Source organism: Nestor notabilis, unplaced genomic scaffold (genome assembly GCF_000696875.1).
Source record: "Nestor notabilis isolate BGI_N333 unplaced genomic scaffold, ASM69687v1 scaffold6501, whole genome shotgun sequence".
NCBI lineage: Eukaryota > Metazoa > Chordata > Aves > Psittaciformes > Psittacidae > Nestor > Nestor notabilis.
Window position 1 is genome coordinate 111,614 of NW_009916051.1, and position 26,109 is coordinate 137,722.

The following is a 26,109-nucleotide window of genomic DNA, read 5'->3' on the forward strand; positions in this document are numbered from 1 at the left end:
GCAGGAATGGATAAAGATACTTCTTTTGTTCTGGATTTTGAGAGGGGAGGGTAACCTTTTAAAGACTAATTCGGGCAACTTTAGACATGCAGTGCAGAACACGCTGAAACTGGTGTCATTGATAGCTAGATCTGGGAACTGTGTCTCACTGTTGTCATTGGGTAATTGTGTAGGTCACAGAAGAATGAAGATGTACAAGGAGACAAGGGAATAGCGTGGGAAGCAACACTTTTAGAATGCTGCTTTTCACATAGCCTTTTTGATAACCAGGCAGATCTATTTCGGTAGCCGTGTTTGTGGTACAATTAGATAATGTGAAGTTCTAGGCTTGCAGCTCTTTAATTTACTGGACACTTCTTCTCAGTAAGGCTGTTTAATTAATTGGCAGTGAAAAATGTGCTGGGTTTGGCAAATTACATTTCTGTCAAAGCCCCTGCAAGATTCATTAAATCATAAAGTGGAGGAACTGCCCTTCCTCAACTTCTGGCTTCATATATATTAGGTGGTGTTTCAAGTTTTGCCTCCTGATTACACTGCTACGTATTAGTAAAAGCAACTTCTTTCAGCACAATCCCAGGCAAGTGTAGCAAGACTTCTTAGGTCATTGCAGAATCTGACCATCATCAGTTGTGACAGGCCACAGTTCTAGGGCAAAATGCTTTCAAAATCATGGAAATATTCATGAAATACCAAAAACCTGTATGAAAACCTGTTTAAAACCCCCAAACAAATAACAAAACCTACCTGACCCCCCTCAAGTTCTCCATTCCTCTCTGCCCCCAGCCTCCACCAGAAAGAAAATAACAGGAAAAATAACCCTAAACCAACAAAGAAACGAAAACCCCCCAATAGACAAGTAAAATAAAATTTAAAAAAAACCAAACCCAAACCCAATGGTGGATAATCTCTGCTATATCATTTGGTCTGGTGAAAATGTTCTGCCAGTTACAAAGCAGATTAAAATTTGTTTGCTTTATGGTAGTACCCATTTTGTCATGCAAAGAGAAAAGCATGGTTTATTTTGATGGACTTAATCAAGAGACATGGAATTGAATAAAGACAGACATGTTAGTGCAGGATTATGGGACACTGTCAGATCAAAGTATACACAAAATGCTTTGGCTGAGGTCACTGCCATTATTCCAATTCTGTTAAATGACTAATTAAATCATAGTGGTTGTGCTGTTGTAGCCCTGATGGTCTAAGGAGATACGTATCAATTGCTGTAATAAAAGATATTACCTCTCCATACAAACCTTGTTTCATTTTAATCATTTTATAGATTTTTAGATAAGAGAGAAAGGAGCCAGCAAGTGTAGCACTAGAGATAAACATTTTGATAACACTAGTAACATAGGACAATATGAGATTTAGCGAAGGAGTTGGTGAATAGCTACCTTTGGAGGACACAGATTCTGCTGTTTATCAGTAGATCCTCATTTAGATATCAGCCCTGGCCCAGACTCTGCAAACTTATACACGTGTACTTAGCTTTAAGCAAGAAAACCACTACCTGTTAAAAATGTCAAAAGAGATGCCTACCTGATCTGTTCATGACAGAATTCAAGCCATAATAAATTTCACAGAATAAATATTCATTTGGTGATCACTGAACATATGCTGTGGAAGAAACTTTCAGTCAGATTAAACAGGTATGAGACCTTTTTGATAAACCTTGTCTTTTCAGCAGAGGTTCAAGAGACAGGCTGTGAGTTGACATACTAAGTCTATCTATAAGTTGCTAACAAAAGCACAAGCTGTCTTCTAACCCAACTTTGAACATTGTAAGTCTTTTGCCTTCAGTTACAGTTCTTTGTCACCCACAGGTTTAGGCTTTGCTTCCCTTTGTCCTGTGCTTAGAGTGGCATATTGCCTAAACATGGATCTGTGATAACATGTCCACATGCAAGATCTCTGTAACAACCAAAGCAGATCTGTTTTATTTGTTCTGTGGGTTTGGGGTTTTTTTTGTTCTGTTTTGGGTTTTCGTTTGTTTGTTTCTTTTGTGAGGGGGGAGTGGTTTGGTTGTTTGGTTTTTGTTTGTTTGGATTTTTTGGGGTGGTTGTAGACTTCTGTTTCAGTAAGACCTGATCAGGAGGAGGCATTGCAGAGACATTCAGATATTATCAGTGATGTGCTGAGAGTAAATCTTGCCACTGCTCTGTCGTATTTTTCATTCATGGTTGCAGAGCAGTGTTCATGCAGAAAGCTGATAGTATTAGGTATACTTTGGCATTTGGTTCCCCTATGTGATGCAGTCACTGTAGGAGAAACAACTTCTCATCTGTCCCTCAGCTCCGTCTTTTTATACACTTCCTTCATTTTAGCTGAGGTGCAGAAGAGAGAGACTCTTCAGTTCGGGGTGGTTTTTTTTTTCTTCTTGTTTTAAAACAATAAGTTTCACTGAAACAGATTTTGAAAGCTGGAAAGGAATGTCCTCAAACTATGCCAGGTTAGTAGGTGTGTGCTTCAATGTACAAGACCAAATTGGAGCAGTGTATGTAGGCTGCCATTCCCTCCAACTTAATTTTGAAAATTTGAGCAGGTGCCAGGTTACCACTCTGCACTTGTTTGGCTCCCATATAATTTACACATGGTTTTTGCAGTCAGTTATGTTGGTATTTTATGCTATCTATTGATTTTATGTTTCGCTAAGTATCTTATTTAAAGCACTCCAAATAGCTCTAGATTTATGTCTCAGAAGTCAGGATGTTAAGAGAATTTTATAAATGAAAAATAATTTGGAAATCACCAGATGATGATTTTTTTGTAATGATTTAAAATATTGCTTAAAGCGATGATAATGATCAGGGCAGCAAATGATCCATGAATGACATCTGAAGGAACAGAAGCCAACACATCAAATGACAGGTGGGTTTTCCCTACCTAATAATAATAATAATAATAATAAATTATCAAGCAAATTTAATTTTAAGATGAAAGAAGAAGCTTACTCAGCTCCTAAACTGAAGGCAGAGATTAATGAGAATCAATTGAAGCATTTAAAAAGAGTGCAGGGAGAGAGCTATTTTGGACCTCAAATATTCCTCTTGATATTCCCTGATAGAGACAGAAAAGAAACTGAAAAGACATGGCCTTACAGAAAGACTTATCAGATGAATGGCTTTCATAATTCTTCTTTTCTTCTCAGAAGGAAACTTGCATTGCATAGCTGCATTTGTATCCATACGTAAACATGCATGCAGAATGTGCTTATGTTATACACATTAAAGAGCGTAGCTGTAGCCACAGGAAAGTGTGAGGAGAGACAGGTGAAAATACTTATTGAGACAGACACGAGATATCTCTCCCCTTGCAAAATCTCTGCTGAAATTAGATACGCTACTCCAACTTGACCCATCCTGCTGCTGACTTCATGACTCAGTATTGCTGATGATTTTTGTGACTCGTTAGAAAAGTCCAAAGAGTTACTGCTCGGTCTCCATCTCTTGTTTGGTTGACCTTCAAGCTTGCCTAAAACCCAACCGATTTCTTTTTTTGCAGGCCGAAAAGCATACCTACATAGATTTGGTTAAACAACAGGGGTTTAAATGTCTTAGGAGCCTGAAAATGCAATACTGGCATTATTTTCCTTTCTAAAGCTTCTACTGCTTTTGTTTTCCTGCCTGAATTAACTATGACACTTGGGAGTTTTCTAGTGCTCTATATGTCTTCTTGTCTATCTATTCTTACTTCTGTAACATTGACTTTCAACATTTTTATACACATTTAATTTTGAAACACAGAATTCTCTCAGATTCACATTACTAAAAACAAAAGGAGAAAATTCTTTCTTCATTCATCTAACTGCAGCTGCAGAATTCCTCACTAATATAAAACTGTAATACAGAAATATTGAATGACCAAACCCCTCAAAAATAAAAAATCATTCTCCTGGTGCCAGGTGATTTAAATTTCTTTAGGATATGCCAGTTGGAAACATATAGCTTATTGATCTGCTGTAGTTTTTTAACTCATCCATAAATGAGGTGATCTCAATCATACCTGAGGATAACGAGATGGAGGCTGCTAGGCAAAGTGACTGGCTTGCTTTGATCTGGTTATGAATATTGGTCATCTGTTGGGGTGACAAGTTGGCGCCTGAGAGCACTGCAGAAAATCGTTTCTCTTTACAAGAAAATCTGTATTCTGAGTTAGCTTCTCAGCTTGACCACTTCCCTCAGCTTATGCTCAACATAGATGTTGGCTCTTTTCCGAAACTACTTTTATAATTCTTATATTCCCATTGGTGTTACTACCCTTACTTGGGTTCAACATGGGGTTAACAAGCCTCTTGCATCACAGGACCTACCAATGTTCACACACACTCAGGCAGTGAGGCTGTAAGAGCCTGCCATGACACAGTATTCAGTGCAGGTGTAAGCTGGAAAACTTTCCTAGCTGCAGGTACTAAGGAACCCTTGCAAATCTGGTCCCAGCAGTGCTCCCAAAATGCACAAGCTCTGGATATTGTTACTGAGAAGGAAACTCACAAATTTGTGTTTTGCATAATCTCATTTAATACATGTACAGTTGCTTGTGGTTTCTGTTTCTTTTTACCCAATGTTTGCTAAAATTATGGCCAAAATACATGATTCAAAACCTCTTTTCTCTTTCTTCCTTTCCAATACCTATCACTGCAACAAAGTGAGAAAATGCATTACAAAACAGGGAGAAAGTTCATTAACAACACTTTTTTATGAAAGCAGCTTTGACCAGTTCTAGCCCTGGCCACTGTTAAACTTCCCACGAGTAGATTTGCTCTGTTTAAGTGAGTTACCAGCAGTTTAATTTTCCCACCCAAACTTCATTACCATAAACACAAAGGTATCTCAGGGTTTTCCTGTTGGTATTGGTATATTCTGACTCTGTTACATGGGCCAAAAGCTAGCTCTTACTGAAGCTGAGTTTTTCTCCAGAGCTGGTTGTAAAAAAGCAATGAAGGAAATAAAACCCAGTGTAAGCTAGTTGATTAATTAGCTGAAACTCAGTCTCCTTTACGTATGATGTGCTTTTGAAGTCAGGACTAGAAGTACTGAATTACTCAGGTAAAGTATCCTGCATGTGCTCCTAACAAAACCAAAGGAAGTTAATTGTATAATTTTTTTTCTTACCTCTCATTTGTATTGAGCTAAGAGCTGCCATGTGGCTCAGCTGAAGCTCAGCTGTGATATGTGTAAGTATCCCTGTATTTCTCAAAAAAAAAGTGAAGGTTAAACAATTATTAATGGCAGGTGATGTTTGTGCATCAGTATAATGGAGTTTTCTGCTTAGGCTGTTTGCAGGAAACCACTTAGATTTGGCACCTTGCCTGATTTATGCTAAAACTTTCATGTTTCATAAAGCATCTTTGAAAACATTTAAAGAGCTGTTGGAAGAACAATTTCATGCGTTTAAGATGATAATCCTGTTTTTGAAAAAAACTAAACCTCTAACAGCATTGCTCATGTATGATCTGTATCTTACTTCTCTTGCCTATCGTTAAGTTCCCAGACAATGGCTCTTTCACTGGCTGTTTCTTCCCTTGCCAGTACTGTCTAGAGCTTTTCCTTTTCAGACGGCTTTCAGTTTATTCATTTGCAGTTCCTGGGAATGGAATAAGCAAGCTTTTGTATGGATCAGGGCATACTGATAGGCAAAATCAGCCTCCATTTTCAGATATGCTTTGCTGCATATTATAGAGTATCAGGCTTTCCTCTCCAGATTGTGCTTTGATAGGTAGATAAAACCTACAGATGAATCAGGGCTGATATAAACCTAAGGTGGAAACAAGCTGGGTGGTTAGTGCTATTTAATTTGGAAGTAATCTGGAGTCCTGAAGATTGTCTTTCGGGCCTTGTGCACAGCTGGTTTTGTTTAATTCCACTAGCTTGTAGACTTCAAGTAAAAGTTTGATCTCACAAGGAACTTCACCTGAGATAATGTTTTGCAGAAGGAATCCCTATGGGACTATCAGATGGAATTAAGACAGTAGGAGTCTTTCAGGAAAGCCTTTCCAGTTTTTATAAGAGCTCATCTTTGTCACTTTGCTCTCACAATGAAGATGCATGAAAAGTTCCCCAATAAGTTGGCTTCACCAAGGGCAAGTCTTCACCAAGGTCAAGTCTTGCCTGACCAACCTAATGACCTTCTGTGATGGAGTGACTACTTCAGTATCCAATTCAGGCTTTGGATTAGGCCTGAAATAGAAATAAATGGGTGAAAATGTCATCATGAAGAAATCTCCACATAAATCAAGCTGTTTAGGAGAGAAAAAAATGGTATGGGAAGAGTTCTTACCGATATCTTCTTATACATAATGCAAACACATGGAAAGTTCAAATAACTTAGAACCATAACTTAGGTCCCGATTTTTGCCTTCAGGAGGAGCTCTTTCTTCAGTATTAGGAGAGCTGTATCTTAATGGCTTTTGTTCTGCAGTTTCTATGCTAAGCTTCCATGCTCATCTTTGCAGCCGTATCCTCTGACTTGTGCCAAGCACACGGATCAAAACATGCACTGTTACACAGCAGGATGTCAGTTAGCATGTAACAGCTGCATTACTAAGTAATAAACCCATCCTTAAGAAACCTGTTGTGTGTGTTTTTCTTATGTGGTGGCTGCTTGCGTGAATGCTAAGAGGGGCTGTCATCTTCCAGATCCAGGCAGGTGCAAATGAAGAAGAAAAAGAGAAAGGAAGATTATTTTCTGAGAAACAAGTATATCTTTAATGGGCACTGTAAAAATAAATCTAGTCATACTGGCATCATTTATACCATGCTCCTAGCATCAATCTCTGCTACCCTAGTAAAGCATTTGTTTTCAGCATACAGTCCCAGATTCCTGGCATGCACAAAATGTAAAGAAGGAAGCATGCTGGTGTCAGGAATCTTAAATTTGTCATACAGGTATCAATAAATCAGAGATACTCTAACTTCATAGAACAGAAACTGTCTTATTAGTTCTACTAGTCCCTGCACTGCTGTCCTTAGTTTACAACTGAGTGGTCAAGATACCAGCTAAAAGCACTGAAGCACTGCCTCTATTCTATTTCCTCCATCTCCCTCCTATTTATGTGTTTCTGGTTTTGGTGGGTTTTTTTTTGGTTTTTTTCTTTTTTTGTGTAAGGAAATATGCATCTTATCTTGAATTTTCAAAGGAGCCCATTCTGAAAGTGCTGGGTGACAGCCTTGATCCGACAAGAAGATGCAGAGCTAGTTGCTTCTAAGGCTGAAGCTGAAGTCCTGTGCCACCAGAGACTTTACCACATGAAGATGAGCAAATAGAGTCATGCAAGTTCTGCATGTGATGACATCATCACATACATGTGATGAAAACATTTTCTGCTCAGTCTATTACCCACAAATCTTCATCCATATTGAGTAATGCTCCATTTTGCTATGCCTAGCTGAGATAAAATTCATCTAGTCTTCTTTTATTTCTAACTAGTGTCCCTGATTAATGTTTATGAAGTAAAGGAAATAAATGAAATCTAAAAGAATAGGAAAAAAACCCAATCCCTAACATATAAGTAAAATGAGAGTGCAATGCTGAGATTGAAGTCTTCCTGTAGCCTGACCCTTGCTTGTAAGAACTCTGAAGTCAGAACAAGACCGCTGTGGAAAGTATTGGTGGCTGTGAACAGGCAGTTTCTCTAGCCGTTGGTGAGGTAGGAAAGAATATACGTGTTCTAGATTCCTGGAAGTAGGACTGGGAATTTCTCCTACTGAGAAATTTTCAGTTCAGATGTTAGTGGAAAAGACAGGGAATTTCCAGTTTTGTGATAGCACAAATTGATTTATAAACCTAATCTTCTTCCCATCTATGACGTTTGCTTTACGTCCACACACACGTATGTCTAATAGCCACATAACAATTTATAGAGCAGGTAGATAGTTTTTTATCTTGTTATTTTTAACATGATTCAATAAGTAGACATAACAAGAGCAGTTACGTGGGTGATAGTCATTCCTGCAGTTTGCCATGTCTGATGAACAACAGCCTGCATGCTGAGAAGAGAGCAGGGCTGTTAAGATAAAGTGAAATGCTGCCTCTGCCTCAGTCTTATTTTGCAAATGTTTCTATTTCCTGCCCTGGGTGAAATTCTTGAACTTTTTTCCTTAGCCACAAACAAGCACTTGTGAGTTTCTCAGCAATGTGGGACTGGCCAGACTGCAGGGCATTGGGCTTGTCGGTTGCCTTCAGACCTGCACCATGGTTCTGTTTTGCTGCATGGGGCCAGTGATTTAGCTGGTTGTGAGAATACTGTGGGACAGATTAAGATTCAGTTTACTTGCTGTTTGCTTTTGTTGATTTCTCTGATTTGTCATATAGTATCTTTCTTTTTCTTCCTGCTCTATCTTCTTTGCCCTAATTTGCCCCTTTGTACTGCCAGAAAACTGTTCACATGTTCTCCCTTTTTGCCCATCTCTGTGATAATAAAACCACTGTTGGCAGAGTCACATAGCCTCTGTTTGAAGGAAAATTTGTGTCAAAATATAGCAGAATTTTAGGAAAGTAATTTGGATTTCTGCTAGGAGGCGGCTAAAATCCTTTCAGAGATCAATGGCTATAGAAATTTCTGTACTTATCAATGCCAAGTGTCTGTCTACCAGACAATTGCTGAGAGAAGTGAGAAGAAAGGCTGAAAATTCTAAAGGTAGGCTTCATAAACACTGAGATACTGTTTCCCCTGTCTTCAGCAACTGGAAACAACTGTGGTTATGTCAGTTCTGTCAAATGAGTAATATGACAAATGATTCCAGTATGGAAGGATAGCAGCAAATCTCCTTATAATAGTCTTTTGCTTGTACGAATTTTTTGCATTTAGTGTAAGCTTTCAAAATATTCCATTAGATAAGACTGAAATGAAATCTTGATTGTATTTCTTTGTTTGTTTGTTTGTTTATTTATTTCTCAGAGGCCTGGGAAAAGAAAATACAAAGCAAAATCTGAGAGTAGGGATGATGTGAAATAGACAGACTAAAGGTGATTACATGTCTGGCCAGAATTTTCAAAAGTGATTCATAATATTAAATGTCAGTATTTTTGGATTGCATGTTAAGTCACTAGAATGAAAATTGGTATCTAGCAAGTTGTGGATATCCACTGACCTTTAAATGGAAGTTTTATTAATTCTACAAAGCTAATGTTTAATTGCCTTACCTTGGCTGATGTGTTATCAGCGTTACTGCCATCCTTCTGATGCGCACACGCTTTAAGATGACTCACTAAGTGGGTTTTGTTCAGGTCACCTGCGGGTTTGTGGTAAGGTTTCTATTGTTTTGGTAGTTAAGCTGTCACCAAAGCACTTTAGACAGAGACAGATAATCATAGAATTATAGAATAGTTTGTGTTGGAAGGGACTTACCTAGTCCAACCCTCCTGCAGTGATCAGGGACATCTTCTACTGGATCAGGTTCGCATAGCTGTGTGGCTGTTGTCCCTTCAGAGGTTAAAAAAGATAGGTCAAAATAGGAAGTTGATTATCAGTCAGCATGGAGGAATATGGAACTAAAAGGCTTATTCAAGTACAAAATCTGGAAAGAACCTGAGCATTTCTGTATTTGGGCCTCTTTAGCTGTAGTGATCTAAGAGAAATTAAATCCTCCTTGTATTTCTGTCTCTAAAAAGATTATCATATGGCATTTTAAGGCCATAAAAAATGAGCGATAACTCTGAGTGTGGTTTGAAAACTTCATGAGAATGAAATGCAAGTTGAAAGTTGTTTTTGCCAACTTGTTGACTCACGCAGTGTAATCTACGCGTTGCGTTATGCAATAGTGGCACCCAGTGGAGGCTGGAATTACAACAAAGTTTCCGCTGCTGCTGGGTGAGGCTTGCCCAAACCTACCCGGAATTTAGGACTGCCAGCACAGACTCGGGAAGGTAGGTCTATGCGGACAAAAGCTATGCACACCCTAAGCCTTCTGTAAATCAACAACTTTTACCTGTCAGCTGCCCTTTTAAATTGAAAAGTTTAGCCTGAGTTTTTATCTATCCACAACAAACTCTGGATAGTGTGAGGGCCTTTTTCCCACAGGATAGACCCTCTGCTTTAGCTGCACTATTTCCAAAACCTTAAACAACATCTAATGCAAGAGCATTCTAGGGGGTGTAGGAAGAATGCCCTTTACCCCTACTGCCCTGAAAGTACTGCTTGAATAGTGACAGTACCGGGCCCTCAGTGGTATGGTTTAGTGGTGGTCTTGGCACTCCTGAGGTAATGGTTGGACTTGATGGTCTTAAAGGTCTTTTCCAGTCTAGTTGATTCTATGATTCTAAAAGCCTGGAGAGAAAGAGCAGTGCATGTGCATGGGGACAAGGGGGAACAGAAGGTAAGCACAGCTCCTGATTCAGTCAGCATCTGGGCTTAGATGCAATAGTCTGAATAGGCTGTAAGGTGTATGAGAAAGGATTGGGAGCAGGAGGAATGCCAGATGGGTGTCATGTAGGAGGTAAGGAAGTCCCTAGGGAATGTATTTTAATGTTTAAAATTCAGGCAATGCTAACAGCAGCCCCACCAAAAGTAAATGGATATTAATAAGCTCTAAGCAAGTCAACCTCCCTGTAATGTGGCATCCTTGATATTACGACGTGCATGGAATATCAGATTTCTCTAAATAATATGTTATTTACTATGAGGCTGGTCAACATGCTGCTCCAAGGGGAATAAGGCTATATGTCATCTTCTGCTTATTGTTTTCTTTGGAGTCATGTATTACAAATAGTTGTGGTGAACAGGGGTTTGGAACTGACTGACTTGTAATGTCAGAGACAATTGAATGAATTAGAAGAATATTCCTGTGCACCCGGTGTTACTGAGCTCAGATTTCAGTTCCAGGTTGCATGCCTACTCAGTGCTTGATATTATCAGGAAAATGTGTTTAATGATGATGATGATCTGAGTTCCTAGAAAATTTTCATCTTCAACTGGTTTAGCACCCTCTGTCATCCCTCCCTCCCCGACCGCCTGTTTTTTTGTCCGCATTTAACATTTCATTGTAAGCCCTGGATGCTTTGGCATTTTGGCCCTGCTGGAGTTATTTTAGATCTTCAAGTATGTTCAAGTAACTGTTGCTTTGCAGACTGGAAAGAGTTTAAGAAAGGGAGAATGATAAGTTGCACCAGTTTGTTTGTATGCTTTGGAATTGTTTTCATAGGTGCAAAAGTCATTAGGCAGAAGAAGCTGCTTATTAAGTGCATGCTCTGTCACTGTTGCAGTATTTTGTAAGTGATCCCATTAAGTCACCAGGACTTTCTGCTGATTAAGCTACTATTCATTTTAGTATATACTCTCATAATTTCTGGAGAAATGGCTGCTTATTTTAATGACAATAGGTAGCATCATTACAATGCCATTTATTCAAGCATTGTGTGGCTGTAGTTAACTAGATTTTTATTTTCATTTTATAGCACAGGGTGTGAGAGCAAAATTAAATCACTCAGGAGTAAGAAACTGCCTCAAATGTGTGACATGAACTTCTTGGGTGATGGAGCATGGTGTTGCACTACTGTCTAGACTGAGGCAGAAATTCTAACAAAAGAGAAGGCTCTTAGAATAGATTAGTAATTTATTTTGAGCTAGATACGTTATTTCTCCTAAGCTAAATTATTAAAAGGCATAAGACACTTTTTGTCCTCATTAAAGATTGCTTCCATCTCATCCTGTATCCTGGAAGAACTGGGTTACAGGTCACAGGTCTCACCTAGGAAATAGGTGATGGCTTCCTGGGTGAAGCCATACGTCCCCCAACTTCCTGCTTATGTTAGAAGAATTTATTGTGCGTGTTTAAAGGCTGTAACAGATTGCCTTTCCCCTTACTCAGAAGAGGAATTTTGCCCCAGGAAGCTTGCAGTGTTCAAATTACCTAGCCCATGGTACTTCTGTGCTTCTGTGCCAGATTATGTCGAGAAGCACGTGCTACACCTTGACTGCACTGGCTTTGCCATCTAAGTTGTATTGCAAGTGATATTGATGTAACTCTGAGTAAAAAATCGTGTGTGCTATTCCCCTTCAGTTCATCTTCCCCTCAAGCTCCTTTAAACACGAAATAACACACTTGCATCCAATTTTTGCCATAGTTTTATCACTTCCCTGCTGGAAGGATTTCTGTCTTGTATGAACTAGTCAAATTGAAGGACTTGCCACAAAATGTATGAAGAAGGTAAGGCACCTAGGACCTGGGGCATTGGAGAAGGCATAAGGACAGAGAAGATCATTTAATCAGATGACGACTTTCATCCTGAAAAGGGACAGGTAATTGAGACATACTCATGTAATTACAATTGATTTTTCTCACAGGAAAAAAAAGGGACAAAAAGAAAAAAAGACACAAAGTATGGCAATTGCTGAGAGTGGTAATGGAAAAGGAGGTAATTTTAAGTAGAGATGATACTGGCTTTTTTTCTTTATTTTTCCCTCTTAGTTTTTAAAGAAAGCTATGAGTGCTGACTTCTAATCCTAAAAAGCCAGCAGTCAGGGTGAGCCTATACCAGTAAATGACATTTCAGAGTAGCAGGAAAGAGACATAACGTAGAGACAGGAAAGGCTGTAACAATTGAAGACCTTTTAAGTGACATGGATTAAGATTTACAATTGAATTAAGAAAGATCAGTTGTTCAAGCTCATTAAAAGATGAATGATTAGACTTTTTTTAAATGGTTTGTGGCCAGCTGTTCTCAACAGAAATACAATTGCAATTTCCTTTAAAATACTTCAAGCTTTGGAGTGGGTACTGTCTTGCACTTACCTTGGCCATTCATTTTGGTTTGAAGTGACTTCTGTTCTACCTCTGGTTAATGGTGCTCTTCAGTAAGAAATCCAAAGATCTAAGCCATAGGTGTTAGTAAAAGCCCAGCCAATATCTCTGTTGCAGCTGGATAACTAGTCCAAAAGGGCTAACAGTAGACATGACAGAGAGACACCCTCCAGGCTCTGTGCATAAGGAGTGGAAAGCCTTAGCTTTCTGCTATGGCAAGGACCATCTAGAAGGTAGTTTGAATCTAACTTGCTCTAAAGGTACCTACGTTTGCTCAGTGATGTGACTTATGAATCTCCAGATTTCAGTGGGTTTTTGGATCTGAGAAGATGCAAGTGGAAATCAGTAGTTAAGTAGAAGCGAATATGTTGTTTCTAGAGATACCTGGATGCTTTACAAAGCAGTTGAAAAAGTGTTTTAGCAAAAATCTTAAAAAATACCCCCTCTACATTGCTCTGCTGAGTGCTGTTATAAGCATACATGGTCTTTTTGGTATCTGACTGTTAAATGTAAAAGTTGCAGTTTAAAAGTGTCAACCAGTGATTGTAACTTCGAAGAATGTCGTAACAGTGCCAGGAAAGAAAAGCAAGGTGAAAAGTCATTTAAAATGTGTATATGTTCAAGGACAGTATCATGTGGATATGAATGGTAATCTAGCTGTTAGGTACACATCTAGGAAATGTACTGATATTTAATAGATCTCAGAGACTGCAAAATTTCACATTGTAGTAAAAAATTTTGTTCATAGGCTTTCAGAAAGAACTACTCAAAGTTGAGTGAAAGTATTTGATTAGAATACTCCAATGGTGGTGTTGCTATTTTTGCTATTGGCAATATGGAAATTATTTGATGTGGGACAATATGGAAATAAATTAATGTTATTTAATTTGGGTATTAGGGAAAAGCATAGCCATTGACCAAAACGCTATAATGCTATGTATTGTATGTACACACACACACACAAAGTTGCTTCAAGAACTGGAGCAACTGAAAACATTCTATAAATATTGTGAAAGCATATTTATATTTCTATAAAAATTTGAAAAGTCCACTTGTTCAATTTAACAAGGCTATTAAGCAGAATTTTACAGCAGAAATTGTGAACAGAACATCTAGGTGTCTAGGCACTCTGAGAGTATGCATAACTGTAAAGAACGACAGTGAAATTTGGGATAATATGGGATGTGGAACAGTTCTTGTCTCCACTAGGTCTTGATCCTGTGGAAAGACTGTTATTGATGGCTCCTAACTTCACTGGGGAATGGTAAGATTCCAGTTTGTCGTGTGATTAATGTGCCTGAATTGCAAGGCACATTTCACATATGTATTTTTTTTTTTTGTGAAACTAAGCTTGTACATGCTCCTTGTTCATGGAAAGTGAGAGAGACAGTGTTTCTTAGCACACCAGAGACTCAGCCCAAGACAAAGTTTTGAATGATCTTTACCAGACCATCTCTTCTCAATAAGTTATACGAAGAGAGCAAAATAAAACATGTATGAGATAACAGTCTGATCTCCTTGTTGGGAAGCTACTAATCTACAATAAAACAGAATAAAACATGTGGGTTATTTTTAAAAGTTATTTACACACTCTAGATGATCTTAAGGTCCTTTCCAGTGCTAACTATTGTATGATTCTGTGATTATTCTCTTTCCTCCCAGGATCCTTGTTGGCTTTGAATACAGCATAATTCATTTATATTGTCTTGTTTTCATAGCTTAATTTCTTCATCAGACATCAGTCAAAATAAATTTCAAAAGTATGGTGAATCCATCTCTGGTTAAAAAATAGTGGGAGTGATACAACATAGATTGCACTGGCTTTTCCCTAGCAATCACTATCAATGGTTACAATGCTAGCTCAGTCTTGTTGGAAGACTTCCAACATTCTTCTCCCAAAGGTGAGAAGAATGTGACCAGGGCTCTACCTGCTGCTCAGTGAAACTGGACACAGCTGTACTCACAGTACAAAGGTGGCTGAAACAGCTTCTAATCCTAATATAAATAGAAACATGTCCACAGTTATTTCTTCCCTTTGTTCTTTGTCAGCTGTAGAGCTGAAATACTGTAAAAATATTTCTGTTTCACTATTTTATTTACAATTTGAATTAATTTAAAATCATATTCCCAAACAAATGCAATTTATTCTGTTTGCTAGTGCTGTTGAAAAGGGAGAGTGCCCTGCAAACAAGTCTCAGGAGAGAATCCAGTAAGCCACTATTTCATTCTAGTGTCTAGTAAGGCACTGTCCTTCAAAACAGCATTTTTTTTTCTCCCAGACCGATTCTTTGATTTTTAAGAGAATTTGGACTTTTTCTAGAAATTTGGTTTACTTTTATCTAAAGTTATGTTCTTTGGCCACAAATGAAGTTCTGATTTCAGAGTGATATGTTTAGACCTCTGTTTTCTAGCTGTTATGCTTTTATAGTACCTCTTCTAGATAACCTATGACATTATCTCTGCTTCCTTCTGAAACAGAAGAGAATAGGTCCTAATTTTGGGAACCTGCCCTGGAGCCAGGAAAAGCCCTCTACTGAGCTGCAGTGGATCTTGTTTTATTTATGAACTGGCAGGTAGCAGAATAAAGCCTGAGCATGTGAAATTTGTAGCCCAGACTTGGGCTTTACAGATCTGGAGGATTAGGTTGGTTTGGAAAACAGACGAGAGTTTTTACTGCTTATGTGAAGTGAATCTTGAGTGTTATGGAGGAATTCCAATATTTAGTATTTGCTAGTTCTTGGGTTAATTCTGTCAAAACATCTCTTTGAATGAACAAACTAGCTCACAGATTAGGAACAATATTAGAAAAACAGGCAGTAATTGGATGACGGAATCAGAACAGTATTTGGGACTTTCCTAAACAAATGCTTATTTTCACAGATCTATGCAACTTCTTAGCCAAAATATGGTAAGTTGAGGTTTTATCTTTACCATAAACATAATGCTCACACATTTTCCATCTAAAATAACTGGAGAGGATCTGGGCTATCAAAGCTGGAATCTGCTCATAAGGTGAATTCAATTTCAGTGAGTTCTGGCATGACTTTCTCATGAAAGACCAATTTATGAAAATAAGCATGACTTGCAAATATGATTTTGTATGCAGATTGGAACTGCCCTTCTTTCAAAGTATTATGTGGCAGATATCTTGGCTTGCTGAAAAAATAATCTGCATTGAAAGCGTAACCAAATTTATGGTTTTGTTCCTTCTTCAATGCAGCATTCAAACTCTAGCTTAACTTTACATGTTTGTTATCCTAGATAAGGATGCTTATTTATGTTGAGACCTGATAAGGCAGCAAATAATATTGAGTAGAAGAAAACTAAGATTCAGCTTGTAAAAATATTCCATTTCTCTGCCTTTTAGCATTGTCCTTATTTCTTCTAATATAGAACCAATATAACAACTATATTTGACCTAAGAGCATACTGGGAGGTGTTAATGGAGAGAAAAACCTCTGAGATCATTTTTTACCTGATGGCTCATAGTAGTCCTCTGACTGCTCATAAAGATTTAATGCAAACAGCTGATCTTAAACTTGAATTTCTTAGCTTTAAAGCAATTCTGAAATTATTTTATTGGTGCTTCAGTCATAGAAATAAATCAATGTCTGTAGAAGATGCAAGATTTTTCTGTCAGGAGAGGAATCTTAGAACCAAATACCTTGAGTCTGCTGCGGCCAGTAAAGTTCCATCAATTTTCACCAGATGAAAACTGCTGTTTTTTTCTTTTTTGAAATTCTCGTTTGAATGAGAGTAGCAATTTCCTTGTTGTTACTACAACACCAATGGACTCTTACTGAGTTGCTCACTAAAAGTTTTATAGCTGAAGTGCTGTGAGTGTTTTCATTATAAATGGCTATCGTAAAGCTCTGTAACTTGCTTGTAAAAATTCTCTGCCAATAAAAATCTGGCACATACAAAGTTGATTCTGGATATAATTTATTTAAATTAATTTACTAAAATAATTGGACAGCCATTGTGAAATAAAGAATGTAGCAAACAATTATACTAATGCTTGGTGTCTTACAATGCTTTTCTTAAAAGCAACAAGAAGTTTTAGAACAACGTGGGTGAAACTCTGAGACAGTTTTGGCAGTTATGTGAATTTAAACATAAAAATATTTTTCTGAACAAGTTGCTGTATATATTTAATACATTCTATCAGATAAACATCCTACTGTTAATAGTGTTTAATTAGTGTACATGTGATTCAAGTACCATAGAGGTTTTGCATTTCAGACACCGGGTATTTTTTAGGCTAAACCAAGTGATACTGTTGAAATGAGAAATATTTGCAGGAAAATTGTTTGTATAACAATCCATTTCACATTTAAAATAACAACAAACCAGGTGACATCCTGTGTTATCTCCATTGCTCATTCACTCTCTTTACCTTTCTAATGTAACTCTCTATTTTCTGCTGTGGTGTTTCCATTGTCATGTTTTGAGCATAGGGGTAGGGTTATGTTTGTTTCTAACTTCATGTATAATGATCTGTTCTAGAATTTTAATTTGATGAGAGTTGTACGTGAAATTCCAATAATAATTAATGATAAACTCTTTTATTAAAATTTAGCATAATTGTCTTAAGGTTTGAAAGCATTGACTTAAACAGGTCCAGAATTCTAGCAGGAAGATTATCAGAAACTTTTCCTGAGAGAAGAAATACACTATGAAGGGTTAGATTAGGTGGTAATGACTGATTGGCTGTGACCTCCATACTGCTCTTTTTGGATAGAACCACTTTCTCATTATTGTAATAGATGAAAAGGGTCCTCTCAAAATGTGGTGTGCATGGAAATTTTTTCTTTTCCCCTCATGAAGAGGTACACGAATAGACACTTCTTGAAAATAAAATCCATGGTGTCACACTAAAATCTGAACGGTGCAAAGTAATCAAACATGTTGAAAGAACGTTCTTGTTTTTAAATGCCAGGCTCCAGGTGTTCGAGAATATGCCCTCATGCAATGCAATGTCTGTGACATTATTTATTTAAAACTAGATGATCAGAGTATGTTTTTTTCAGTGAGTACCTCTCATTTTCTGGAGTGCCCTGCTACGCATAACCCTGGAGCCCTTGTTTGTTTATAGGAATAGTTGAGGTGGGTTATTTTCTTTTTCTCAGACTGTGATCCCCCAGGGTAAATAAAAATGAGGGTGATGGGAAAACTACTAATGTATGGTCTTTCTCTAATTCAGACTTCAGGACCCAGTATCTTGTTCAGCATTCTTATATAACACATGACAGTTCCTCTAATCTTGTTGCTGAGTCCTCCTTGTGCCCGTGTGGCTTCATTTTAATGAAATTCTGACCCAAAGTATAATATATAAAGTCTTATCCATTATTTAAAAGAAACAAGCATATACTTTCTGTAATTTGTAATGAAGATGATGAGAAAATCCTACAAATAGGAATAGATTCCTGCAACTTAAAACCAAGCCAGTATATTCATCCCTCCAAAATGTAGGGTAAAAGAATCTGAGAAATGTTTGGCTTCTGTCATGTGTCACATAACTTGAAGAACTTAATCTCTAACTTTATCATACATGAACACAAATAGTTCTCCCCTGATTTTATATGCTGCTGAGATTAGAGATAGCACAGTCATTATTGTCATTGTCTTTTTGTTGTGACAGAACAAGAGAAAGAGAATGTTAACAGATGCTGAATATAAAGATCATTGCAAATGTCTTTTTTTCCCAAGCCACTGTACTCATCTGTGCTCAGTCGTTTTCCTTCTGTTTCATTAATGCATCCTGAATCTGTAAAGCCAAGTGTGTTTGAGTGTTAGGATCTATACTACAGATGACTTCTACATAACTGCAAGTGAAATCCTTTGCAGTCTTTTCTGCTTTGTAGCCACTCAGCAGCTGTCCTGTAGACTTGAAGGCATGTGAAGAGATCAGGTAAGTTGAATGTACTCTTGCGTGGTTCGCTATGTTTGTAGAGGGTAGTTTGAAGCAATCTAAGCTGTGATTTATGGGAGTGGAAAATGTGAGCTGATAGGCTAATGGCAGTCCAGTTCCTGGTTTCTTTTATCAACTACAGAAATAATACTTTAAAAGACTGTCTTACCCTTCATATAATTCCTCAAAATTTATTTTTGTCTATCCTTTCTGTAAAATGACTTATTCTCTATTACCTCTTTGACAAGCACTTGTATTTTTTGGCTGCAACAGAGTTAGAGTATCTCCAAGTGCCAAAGAACATGCACTGTGTGGTAACTGGTTGACTGCTTTCCCTAGGTTTAGTACAGAGAAAGTTTACATACTGTTTGTGTTTTCACTCCTAGTCAGGCCAGAATAAGGAACTTGTTATTTCATCTTGCTCTGCAGGTTGTTTCTTCCTGCAGCATGGCTGCAAGGTTGTACTTAAGCATTGCGACATTTAGTGCAGCCTTCAAGCTGATGAAGCAAACTGTTGGGGTTCTTTTTTGTGAGGGGGGAGGTTGGTGGTTTGTTTCTTTTTTTGGGGGGAGGGGGGGCTTTTTTTGAGAAGTTTGAGATTTTTTTCCATGCCATATAGCAGTACTTCTCATATAGATCAGATCATCTTTATGCTGTCCCTTGATGGCTGAACACAAAGCAAAATGAATACCTCTTCATTAGCTTGACCATGTTCTGAAGGAGGGGAGTTTAAAAGGGAAGCTTTAGTCGAAGATACCATGAAAAAAGCCTCCACTCATAGCCAATTTAGATACTCAGCTAAGGTTTTTGCCAGCACTTTTAAAGCTACTGAGTTGGGAACCATTCAACCTTTATCCAGCCCCACACTATTCTGTAGACTATACAGTATGGCTTATAAATCAGGTCCTATGGCCACTGTTGTACAGCAGTAGTTACAAAAATCACTACAGTTTTGTTCATTGGTTGCTGCTGCCGCCATGAAATTGCTGCAGTAGCTTTGATTACTTGGAATGGTATTTGTGGACATTTTAATAGCATCACTCTATTAATATATCATCTCACTTTAAAAATATCTGACCAAATCTTCATCTGGTATAAATCAGTTAAGTTCTCAGTGAAGCTAAGGCAGTTTTTATCTGCAGAGCACTTGGTAGGGCAACTGTTCAAATATGAAAAATCACGTGTGCAAGGTATACTTTTGTCCTTTTCCCTTCCTTTCTTTCAAGATAGAAATTAAACAAGACTTGTAGGCCTTCTACAATTGCAGAATAAGTTACGGAAGCTGACGTAAGATATATACCTCAGCTTTGATGATCAGGGATTCATTTAGCAAGTAGCAAGTCATCAAAATAACAATATATGGATTCTGCTGGATGACATTTTCAGTGGAGTTGCAGATCAGGAATTCATTTAATGAGTAACAAGTCATCAGAATATCAGTATATGGATTCTGCTGGATGACATTTTCAGTGGAGTTGCAGAATAGTGAAGTGACCTCATGGTTTGTGTGATGGTCTGGGGAGTGAAGTAGATTGTGTTCAAAGAATGCTGAGTAGGGGATTCAAACATTTTCTGAATATGATAATTTTTCCTTCCTTCCTTGTCTGTCTCCACCTTCCTTATCCCATAAATTCTAATGTGTTTGGGTTTTTATCTAGCTACACATTTTCTATTTAACGTACTAATGTTCATGTCTTCACCTATACAGTTAAGCTGTCCTAGTTTCAAGTTAGACGTGCTAATACAGGTGTGAAAGGACAAAAAACCCCACAACTCTGATTTGTCAATTCTTGACTGCTTGATGCAGCCTCTGCTTTTGAAATTCTCCTCTACCCTCCTTGGGAGATCAATAAAGAGAATAAAAAAAACCAACCCCAAAACTTTGACAAAGTTTACCAACATGTGGAGATCATCCAACTGTTAGAGTGGGCAAACAGGAATCTTAGAGAAAGTCATAGTATGAGAAAAGGCCTTCAGCAGCTTTTCACACAAATGAAGACAGGCATTAGGCATTGTTAAAAGGGCAATGGGTCTTGGTTCCCAGCATGGCATGGAAAGCCTGCCTTGAACCTTCTTGTGGAAAGCAGAGAGTTAAGACTGGTGTGTGTAATATTTCAAATCATGAAGTAATTTATGCAATCCATTCAAGTTCAGTATTGGTAGCTTTAAGAGATGCCTAAGAACAGGTATCCTGAAGAAAGTAGATGGCTGGCCCAGATCTCATTCATTCCTGTTGCAGAGAAAAGAAATTATTTCCTTTCAGAAGACTTGATCTATGCAGTAAAGTACTCGTGCATTTGTCACTTGGATTAAGTTTCTATAACAGGGCTCATAAGGATGTAAATTCCTGGCATTTTTCCAGTTATCAATATTGAAATATTAGTGATCGAGCATTTACTGAACACCATTCCTCAAATGCAGGGTCTCCACAGCATCTTGTTGCATTCATGGAATTCATTTGTTTGCATTATCTGGCTAACTGGTTCTTTTGTATTGCCAAGGTGATGAACAGATTTGACATTTAGCTGATTACTTCACCAAAATTAAACAGAAAACAGGGCAGCCATCCAAAGTTCCTTTCAGTGTGAAAGCTAATTATAAAAATGCTTTGAGCAGCAATTTCTTTTTGGATGTTAAAGTGCTTTTATTAGATTGTTCCCCTGTCATTTTAAAATTTATTGCTAGACACTTATAAATGGGGTTGCCTGCTGAAGTAGAATTATTTTATTTTCTATATTTAAGATGGGAGACAAAAGTGTATAGAGCAAATCTGAGGCTGAATTTGATAGTATTTAACATGATTCTGAATAGAAATAAAAATAACTAGTGCTGGCTTTTGTGAATAAAAAATATGTATTTTATCTTTCTGCTGAATAAAAGCATATATCCACTTCTACTTAAAATTCAACAACTCACAATTTAAAAAAAAAATAATTAGCAAATAAAAAAACCCCAAATAGGTGATTTAAAAGTTGAGTATAGCCCTGTATTGTTAGAAACTTATAGTGTAGATACAAACAATCAGTGGTGATGGAAAAATCTAACCGTGTGCTTGTACCTGTCTTTCATAAGACATTACTTGTTCTGAAATAGCATAAAATTACACTAAAATAGTTTTGTTAAGGTCATGGAATGAGATATGACCAAATGAATTTTAGCCTGTAAACTTTGAGATGAAGAATGCTGTATCCTGTTGCCAGCTCTTAGAAGAAGTTTCTAGTGAAGTATTTTTTGAATATCCTGGAATATATTTAACTTTTCATACTGACTGTTGTTATTAGCATCCTTTGGACCCCACACAAGGTGTGATCTGGGGAGGTTTCAAGGTGACAAAGTTGGAGGTTTTTGCATATGATAGTCTAGCACACTCTGGCTACTAAATCATCGTGTGAGGACATACGTTAATTCTTGACACCAAGATCTATTAATATACCTTGAAGCCAAGTGAATTATGTGAATCTGCTGTTCCAAGCTGCAGAATTCTGCCATAACTAGGAGGAAATATTTTTCTGTAGGTAGATTAATGTTGAAAGCTTGTCAAGAAAAAGTTTAATGTTGAAAATTTATTCCTCTTCCTCTTGCCAGTACTTGAGCTTCTACACTAAATCCCATTTGTAATCTGAGGAAAAATACAGATATAATTTCTTTTGTATTTATCTACGTTATTAGGGTTCCAATGATATAGTCTATTGCCTATTAAAAAGTGCATCCCAATGAATGATCTTCAAGAGGTTAATTTTTGCTCCCATCAATCTGAGAGCTTTTCTTGTAAAATACAGTAACTGTCAGTACTTATCAAATAATTTAATCCATTCACACTGTAGGATAATTAATTAAGGTAACTCAACATTCTGTATTAATAAATAACAAAATCGTGAATAAGAGATTTGCTAAATACCCTTTCTGGAGATAATGGGTGGGATTTAACCTGCATGTTTAGAGGAAGGTTTGAATAGAAAGAGAATGCAGACTGAACAACAGACTTAAGAAATACTCTTGGTTAATGTACAATGCAAATATGGGTTTGTTTTCACTTGACAGATAAAGTATATTTCAGTGCTAAGCCTTCATAGCTCTTCTTTGTATCTGTAGTGTCCAAGCAACAATTGACCCCACACTTTTTCAGAACTTCAAATAAATAAATAAAGTCAGTCCAGGTTTTAAAACAGTTACTCAGTGAAGATTTTGAAACCTCTGATCATTTGTAAACTGTCCCTATAGTTACATTAGTTTTATTCATATAAAGACTTTAATTAGTGAATTTATGGGAATTTGACAAAACACATTCATAATTAATTACATAAAACTTCATATTCTGTCTCCTCTAAGCACATCCACCTACCTGCTTGACAACGTGATGAATCATTCAGGGATATGTCAAACAAGGGCAGAATCACAGTCCTGTTAATTTGAAAGTTTACAGATTATGTCCTTGTCTACAGAGAAACTTCCTTTGCTGGGTTTGGTTGTTAACAGATCATATGTTCCTGCAATTTAAACTATTCCTTTGGTTATGCTCTATTGTGGTCTTTCAATGTGTCGATGGGTCTCCTATAATTCAGAGCAAGGTGTGCATGTATAATGTATCTGCCTAAAATGTGCATTGAATGAGTTTAGAACACTTCAGGCACTCTAAAAGCATAAATCTAGGTAAATTTTACTAATTTTTCAGTTTCTCTTCCAAGTGACCAAGAGATATATGGACTAAGCTTTAATGTGGAGCTGTGAAAGCTCATGAGGTGCAGTTTGGCCAGGGTCTCTCCCAAACAGTTTTTTTTTGATCCTGCATTGGCTTTGTGAGAAGTTCAGAAAAAAGTGGCAAAAAAAAAAGTATTTGAAGAACTTATTGCATACTCAGGCTTGAGTTTTGCAGCGGGACATACTCAGACAAGAGCTTAAATGAGGCTGTGGCATATTAGCAGTCAGCATTTGCTTATCAGAGCTTATTTTTGGATACATGTTTAACTTGAGATGTCTCTCAGAAAAGACTTGTTTGACCAAAATAAATTCAGAAGAAACATTAAGGAGGAAGGAAATGCAAGATTTATTGCTGGTCAACAAACTTCTATGCTAAACTTATTTGTATTTGCTAAACTGAAGCTTCTTGTGTCATAAATGCCATCAAGTTCAAGTCATCTTTGAAAATAAACTGATTAGTTTAGCCACAGCCAAGAAAAAAGAATTGCGAACCCATCTTTGGTTGCAAAAGTATTTCTTGGAGCATTTCCAACCTATACCTATTGTTTTTCCATAGGTTGATGGGATACTGTGCCTGGCTGACATTCTTACTGATAACAGCCATTCTGAAGCTACTCATGCCGAAGCAGCAGCAGTAATTGCACAGATCACATCTCCACATCTCACGTTCACACAGCATCTCAGCAGCTTTCTGGAAAACATGGAAGAAATTGTAACAGCACTTGTCAGTAAGTTCTTTGTGGATTTCTGAGTCTTTCCAGTTAAAATAACATGTTGGGGTAGGATTCTTTAGAAATGTTCCCAAAACCATGTTTTCTATTTTTTCCTTAAGAGATAAAATAACTCAGACATTTTAAATTCTGAATTGGAGCATTCTGCAATTATATAGGTCTTTTTAATCCAGTCCATATTTGAATAGAATGAATGCATATTTGTCAAAATAATATCCGTGTGAAATTCTACCACAACAGCCACATAAGGAAATCAGCAAAGTTGCTAACCTTTATGCCTATTGTATTTTCTATACTTGCTAGAACTCAAGCTCAACACTGCATCTACATTTGTATAATACTTCAGAGGAAAACTCCAGTATAGTATGGCCTATGGGCATTGTTACGAGAAAATAACAGATCTTTCTTGTCTAGGCCTCTGATCCATGTTAAAATCAGGCAAAGATAACAGCAAGTTTTTCCTTAACCTGGTCAGTAAGGACACTTCAGAAAAACAAGATGAACTTTCTTATGACTTTGTAAAGCAAGGACTCTTATTTCTGTCATTGGGCTGCATCTCTCAAATTTCAGAAGCTTTCAGTCAAGTGTTGTCTTCCTCTCTCTGATCTGGAAATTCAATTTCCCAGAGCTTCATGTCAGAAAGTACAGTTTGGCTCATTGAGTTTGAGTTCTCATGTATAATAGATCAATACATCCGGATATTCTCTACTGAGCCCAATGGTTACAGTTAAACTACAGGACTTCAGTTTTCATGCATGTTGGTTTTGTGTTTGAGTGCTTTTTTGAGGTTTTTTGGGGGGTGAGTTTTGTGGGGTTTTTGTTTGGTCGGGTTTTTTTGTTTGGTCGTTTTTGTTTCTTTTTGTTGTTTTTTTTTTTTCTTTAATAGATGAAGAAAAGAATATGGTAGTGCCAGTGCCGGCTGGCTGGGTATTAGCTGAGAGGTATTTAGGCATTCTTCAATATGTCCATACAGTACTAGTACAGAAATCAAGAAAGCAATTTATTCCTGATGACCAGACTGCCCACCAACAAATATTGAAGGTTCAGCCCTGAACCTGCCCTGAATCCAGTGGGTGGAATTAACTTGTGCTGAGCTTGGTTCTGCTGTAGCTAGACTGCTAGAGGCATCCAACCTGACTTACTTCTGAGGGATTTCCAGGTTATTACTGTGTACCATGGTCAAGGGACAATCTGAACAGCCTATCCAGAAGATACTAGCAGGTGGAGCATTTTCCTGACTGTCACTATTTAAGTTCCATGGGAACTTTAGGATTATATACTCTGCCCAAGAAAAGTGAGCATTAAAAATAGAACATGTATAACTTTGGAAGAGCTGTTTCAGTAATCACCCACCAGTTTCCTTGTAATATTTATAACTCAGTAATTGAATTACTGTAATATGTTTAATTTTTAAACCATGCTGAAATCCAATTATCGGGTGATTCATATCTTACTTAAATTACATGTGTGCAAGGAATCGAAAGTTAGTGGTGTCTTCAGCACTTGTATTGAAGCAGGAAAATATGCAGGATGATCTATAGAGAAATTGGATTAGAGGTAGGCAACATGTACACCTATCTTGTTCCAAAGAATAGGATATATAGCAGAATTATTCTGTTATGGATCAGTTATTGTTAGCCTTCTGCATCCTGTGTTTCATATTATTTATTTATAGCAAGCTTTGTGTTGAACAACATTCAGTGGAATATTCCCTGTAGAATGCTATGCTAGGTAGACTGCCTCATTGAATAGATGAATGTAAGAAATGCTTGGTTTCTAGGTTCATGTTTACCATTTTTCACTGTTTTTGTGGTTCAAATGAAGGTGCATAATGTTAATATCTTTTATAAAAATACCCTACAGTGTGGCATACGGCCAAGTGGCCAAGAAGGCTGATAGCATCCTGTCTTGTATCAGACACAGTGTAGCCAGCAGGATGTAGGGCAGTGATCATTCCCCTGTACTCGGCACTGGTGAGGCTGCACCTTGAATCCTGTGTTTGGTTGTGAGCCCCTCACCAAAAAAAAAC

The 26,109-nt window shown here is 37.4% G+C and overlaps 1 protein-coding gene across 1 annotated transcript in view; it reads left to right on the forward strand.

Moving 5' to 3' along the window:
• INSC (inscuteable homolog (Drosophila)) overlaps window positions 1-26,109 on the forward strand; it is an 89,748-nt gene that overhangs the window by 44,888 nt on the left and 18,751 nt on the right. The window contains exon 7 of the mRNA XM_010024420.1: window positions 23,906-24,077. Within this exon, the coding sequence (XP_010022722.1) occupies window positions 23,906-24,077 (172 nt within the window). The remainder of the gene's footprint in view (window positions 1-23,905; window positions 24,078-26,109) is intronic.